Here is a 6,000-nt window from a genome sequence, read left to right as displayed (position 1 = left end):
TTTGGAGGAAGACGGGACGTAGTGTCACACCACCTAATGCATGTTTCTACTTCATCAGAATACACAGCACCACCCATCCTTGGTCTGTACATGCTTATACACACATGTACCAACAAATGCAAACACACATACCGTATTCAAAGCCCCAAAAATGTGTGTGAACGGAAGAAAGAGAATGGTTGTGATAGAGGTTATGTAGCACGAAACATCTGGAAAATGTTAATTATTTTTCAAAAAGAATGTTTGGTTTTATTAAACATATATTCATAATATACCTGTACAATTATAGCCATACAAAATGGGCCCTCAAAGTAATCACAATATCAACAAGTACAAATAGGAGTCTCAGAGGTTAATTATAACTTGCTTTCAAGGACACTTTAATTTGAAAGAAAAATGTTTTCAGGCAATAACTCAGCCAATCTTATTATTTTGTGACGGTGTGTATATGAATTGTTGCTCATGAAAGAGTTTTACGTGTGAATTTTCATTCTCTGTTTTTATTCTTTCTAAACTGTCAAACCAGGTTATTTTGCACTGATGATAATTTCCCTCTTCATTTTAGGTGGAAAATAAAACTAAGCTGAGCATCCACATCCATCATCCAATACTAGTAAACACTAATCACCTTATAATGTAGATCTAACATAGGGATACTGTTGACAATCAGTACAAAAGCAATGAATTACAAACTTCAAATAAGAAATAAGATATAAAATGGTCACCAATGCATGACCAGGATCAAAGATGTGCCAGAACAAATAGCTGCTTGAGGAAACAATCCAAACGAAACAATGAAAAGTACAAAGAAAAGATAAAGAGCTTATGAGAAGATGAGGAACAACTAAAGCTTTGTATATGGCAGCTCTTTGAAGACTCTTCTAACCCTTGGCCGGCAGCCACTTGAGTGGGATGTGATGGGTTGGTTCTCTTGCTAGGGGACAGCTAGCAGATGTTCCAGTCAGCTGGGTTCTTTTTACATTCTCTTCCTTGCAGCAATACAAAGCAGCCTAGCCTATGGCATAGAAACCTCAAGAACACGGGGCAGAAAGAACAATGATTTTCAATTGAACTTTCCAAAGAAAAATGTAGGAAACCGGTCCAGGCACCTGTCTCTTGTATTGATGTCATTTTTTAAATGGCTTTATTTAGGGATTTAATGAAATTTAAATATATAACATTTTGTATTTAATCTTAATTAATCACTGCATTATCAAGATCAGTAAAACAATACGTCTCTTACTCCAATGTGTTATTTAATATTATGTTATCTCAGAAGGCCTTTGCATTGAGCCTTTTCAACCATTCCCAGAGCACTGCACCGCGGTACTGTAATTACCATCAAAATGGTGGCTGAATAGTCTCCCTGCCCTCTGAAGGCAAGCCACTCTGTATTGACCCTCTGTATTACATCAATGGCACAGATGTGAAAGCTGTTGAACTTCTCGTCCTTTTCGTAAGTATTTGAAATGGAGTAAGTGCATCTGTGTGTAGTTTCTGTGCATCGGGAGATTTCCTCCCCACACGACAGTGGGATAGTTTAATCTTGGCCATCTACACCATTGTGGCTTTTTCCCATAACATTGCCCACTTTTCCCATAACATTGCCCACTTTTACCATAACATTGCCCACTTTTCCCATAACATTGCCCACTCTTCCCATAACATTGTCCACTTTTACCATAACATTGCCCACTCTTCCCATAACATTGCCCACTTTTCCCATAACATTGCCCACTCTTCCCATAACATTGCCCACTCTTCCCATAACATTGCCCACTCTTCCCATAACATTACCCACTTTTACTATAACATTGCCCACTTTTACCATAACATTGACCACTTTTCCCATAACATTGCCCACTTTTCCCATAACATTGAATATTCTAATCTTTCCAGACTCTGTGTATTTCTGTCATTGGATAAATCCATTGCACCATATCCATATGCTTCAATCTCTCATGGCACTGTTTTCCTGTCCCATCACAACCATTTGTGAGCCGGCCGGTCAACATATTTGCAGCTACAAGTCCCGTCCTACGGAGTATCTACACAGAAACGGGAAGAAATTCCCCATCAGGATATTCCCACAGTTCCCTAAAGGAGAAGGAATTCTTAATTTCTACCCCAGAGGAGGGAGGAAAAAGGCTGCCTCCTCCTGTGCAGACAGCTAGACAAAACAGAAGAGAGGTAAGCGGCGATGGCTAGAAGGCTTGGCTGGACACTGTGGTCAGATATAGTACTCCCTGTTGTCCCTGAGGGTGGAGCTATGACTGTCATGGAGGTGGCACTCTGTCCGGTAGGCTGGTTCTGCCTGGTAGGCTGCTTCTCTCCGGCAGGCTATTTCCAGGTTGGTTTGGTGCTCCTTCTCCTTGATGCTTGTGTCTCTCCGGGCCTGCCGGTGCTGGTACAGGAAGCGGGTCATCACCACCACTACACACAGAGTGATGAAGATTACTGCTGACACCACACCTGCGGGGGAGCAAGGGCAGCCATTTTAGTTATAACATTTGAGGGGCGCTGGGGTCATGACTCATATCATGGTACGTCTCAATTTATTAGAAATAAGTTATCCTGGACTTAATAAAAATGCACTATGCAGAAATCACTGCTCCATTACCTGGTTGCTAAAATTAGAATAGTTCGCTTAATAGTCCCATTGCACTGTTTATTCCCCCCTATTTTTTTTACATGTAAATAGCTAGTTGTGTGTCCAGCACTTTTGAACTGTATATGTGACAAAACAAGCAATTATAGTGTATCATCATTGTACCATCTACACTGCTGTGAAACATATTTTCCATAACCAAAAATAATTGTCTTTTCAGCTGTTTGAAGCTGGTGTACAAAACTGGAAGTAAAAGATGCAAAAACGTAACGAAAGAATGGGACGCATAGAAATAGTGCACATAGAACATATCTACCACCTCTTAGACTTGCTTTCAATGAGAATGACAGATCTATAAACACACATTTCTGTGTGAATTTGGTTGGGTCGCCCAAAAAGTTACATATTGCAGCTTTAACAATGAGGAACCCCATTCACAAAAAACTTCAGAGGGACAGCCATTGTGAGGTAAGAGAGTGAGAGAGAGAGGAAGAGAGAGAGAGGAAGAGAGAGAGAGAGGAAGAAAGACAGTGAAACAAAGTGACATCTGGGACTAGTTTCATATTAACACCGAAACAATAAATTAAGATAAAATAGAGAAACAAACCTCCTATGACTGCCGAGGCATGCAGGCTGACATTATCTTTGTTTGTTTTCGCAGCTTGATCTGGCAGGGAAGAAAGGCCCATTCATTATCTTTCAGTAATGAGTGAACGAGCTGTGCAGCAAAATGGATGTTCCTCAACAGGGTGTATGTGGCAGAATATAACTTATTTGTTTAACTGCGTAAACAATGAAAAACAAAAGTTCCATCAGGCTGGCAGGCTTCAGCTCATTGTCGACTCATTCCTGATTCATCTGAAATGTAATAATGATGCTTTAAGCAGGAGGCGAGACTGGGAACATCCACAATCGATTCCACACAGCTCCAAATGGCTTCCGCTGTGAAAGCTGAACAGCTGTGGCAGAGTAAAGGAACTCATTTACTTGTTTTATCCAGTTAGCTGAGTGGAGACTGTTTTTTACAACAGCAGCACTTACCTGAGAGTGGGTGTGAGGTTGTTGAGTCCGCCGGAGCCCCACAGTTAGACTCCACCAGGTGACCCCGTACACTGACCAATGAGCTGCCACGGTTCAGTAGTGCTGCCTTCAGTGGAGCCATGTGATTGAACTGGACGGAGGACAGGCAGCCAATGAAGCCCTTAGATCCTGCCTGCATCACTTCCTCATCAAAATTCTCACCTCCTGTTATACAGAATTAACATTGAAGCATTATAGCAGCAGTCTCCCACTAAAAACTAAAAATTACAAAACATACTTCATGATGTACAAATGAGTCATTGGGGAAGATATGTATGCAGAGCATTTTTAATAGATCTTCATTAGAGCGGGAAAGGGAGGGAGAGGAGGTGAGAGTTTGCTTTCTGTCTAGGTTATTGTTTAAGACATTTCTGTGCTTTCAAACAGCACCATTTTAGGTCCCATCAATTAATCTTTATTCAGTCTTTATTAGGTTCACCATTATTTCCATCCAGAATTAAATATACATGTTTCTATGGCAACAGCAGTGAGGGATATACAAAATAATCATCCTTCAGCAATGATGGTCAAAATCTTTAAATCTGCGATTACAAAAGCAGTTCTGAGACGGGGTATGAACATTTTGGGAAATTGTTATGAGCATTTGAACATTAAGTCAAAAACAGAACATGTGAAAAACCTAAACTTATCATGGAGTATCATAGTATGGTCCCACTAAATGGTCCTACACCTTCCATTATTCAAAATAGCTCCCTGCATGGCAGTAGAATTTCATTGGAAGGCTTACCGACGACTATGCCCAAAGTCAAGGATCTGATTAAGATCAACTCTGCATCAGATGACAGGGTGTACTTCCTGTGGATGTCCTGGTCGATCTGAGGGAAAGTGAAAAATAATCAAACAATAAGGAGGATTACAGGAATTACAAATCCATTTGACATTTCAATACATTATGGATTGAATATGACATTATTTCATTTAAATGGCTGCCGTTTACTGTAGTACCAATGCACTCTCATAGCGGTATACATCTGTTAAATGTTTTTATTTAAACTTTATTTATCAGGGAGTCATACTGAGACCAAGTCTATTTTACAGATGAGCCCTAAATGACATAGATGACAGAAAATACACACATCAAAATGTAAATACAAAAATGCAAGCAGAAAGAAAAACACAGTCATAAAGAACAAACACATTGATCAGTAATAAGGTCCTCAATCAGCTTTCTGAATGGACCTAGAGGCAGCAGAACAAACACTTTCATCAGTAATAAGGTCCTCAATCAGCTTTCTGAATGGACCTAGAGGCAGCAGAACAAACACTTTCATCAGTAATAAGGTCCTCAATCAGCTTTCTGAATGGACCTAGAGGCAGCAGAACAAACACTTTCATCAGTAATAAGGTCCTCAATCAGCTTTCTGAATGGACCTAGAGGCAGCAGAACATCACATTTAAGAACATTTTGAAGATTGTTCCACAAATAAGCTGCAAAAAAACCTAAAAGCTGGATTTACCTGTCTCAGTAGAGACCAAAGGAATATCCAGAGTTAACCATCCCCGAGACCGGGTGTGGTAACTTGTATGTCTAAAGTTTAGTAAATATGTTACAGTAGGTACAGTTTTGGTAAAAGAGATTTATAAATGAAAACATAGCAATGTATCAACCTACGTGACATCAAAGAGGGCCAACCAACTTTCTGGTAGAGAATGCAGTACTAAAACTGTTGCCCATAATATGATAAACGGCTTCTCAATATTTTAATGAAGTGGCAGATGACGTCGCTATAGATGATGTCGCCATGTTGACTGAATAATCTGCTTTCTACTATTTAGCGAGAGGCAGGACCTATTTCCATAGAAGCCCAATTTAATTCTCAGCTTCCTAACTCATCAATATGCATTATAAAATACAATTTGTATCAGTAGATACACAATGAGTTCTATTTGTCAAGTAATATCTAGACAATTTACATGCAGCCTGGTCTAAGCCAATTGAGGAAAGCTTGTGAATTAGTAGTGAGTGATCAACAGTATCGAAAGCATTTGCCAGGTCCATGAAGAAGGCCAGCACAATGTTGCCTTTTATCCATAAAGTCAACCACATCATTTATAACTAGAGATGCATAGAGATAGTGCTATGACCTGATCGAAAACCCGACTGATGTACAATTTAAATGCATTTCAAAGATAAGTAAGATCTTAGCTGAGAGTTAATCAAGGACTATAATATTTTAGCTATGTTTAGAAATAGGGCAAGAATGAATTAGGTCACAAAGGTCACCTTTCTGAAGGGGGAGTACATGGGCCGTCATCTAAACCTTGGATATAGTACTAGATATAATTGTCAG

General features: G+C 39.6%; 1 protein-coding gene across 1 annotated transcript in view; it reads right to left on the bottom strand.

Moving 5' to 3' along the window:
- Nucleotides 1–223: 223 nt before the first annotated feature.
- LOC115130412 (contactin-associated protein-like 5) overlaps nt 224–6,000 on the bottom strand; it is a 186,953-nt gene continuing 181,176 nt past the window's right edge. The window contains exons 21-24 of the mRNA XM_065019166.1: nt 4,437–4,524; nt 3,650–3,853; nt 3,216–3,275; nt 224–2,472 (exon numbers count right to left, since the gene is read on the bottom strand). Coding sequence (XP_064875238.1) covers nt 2,231–2,472; nt 3,216–3,275; nt 3,650–3,853; nt 4,437–4,524 — 594 coding nt within the window. The 3' untranslated portion in view covers nt 224–2,230. The remainder of the gene's footprint in view (nt 2,473–3,215; nt 3,276–3,649; nt 3,854–4,436; nt 4,525–6,000) is intronic.

This window comes from Oncorhynchus nerka, linkage group LG1 (assembly GCF_034236695.1).
Source record: "Oncorhynchus nerka isolate Pitt River linkage group LG1, Oner_Uvic_2.0, whole genome shotgun sequence".
NCBI classification, from domain to species: Eukaryota; Metazoa; Chordata; class Actinopteri; order Salmoniformes; family Salmonidae; genus Oncorhynchus; species Oncorhynchus nerka.
Note: the sequence above shows the minus strand (reverse complement) of the source record. Positions and strands in the feature narration are given on the sequence as shown.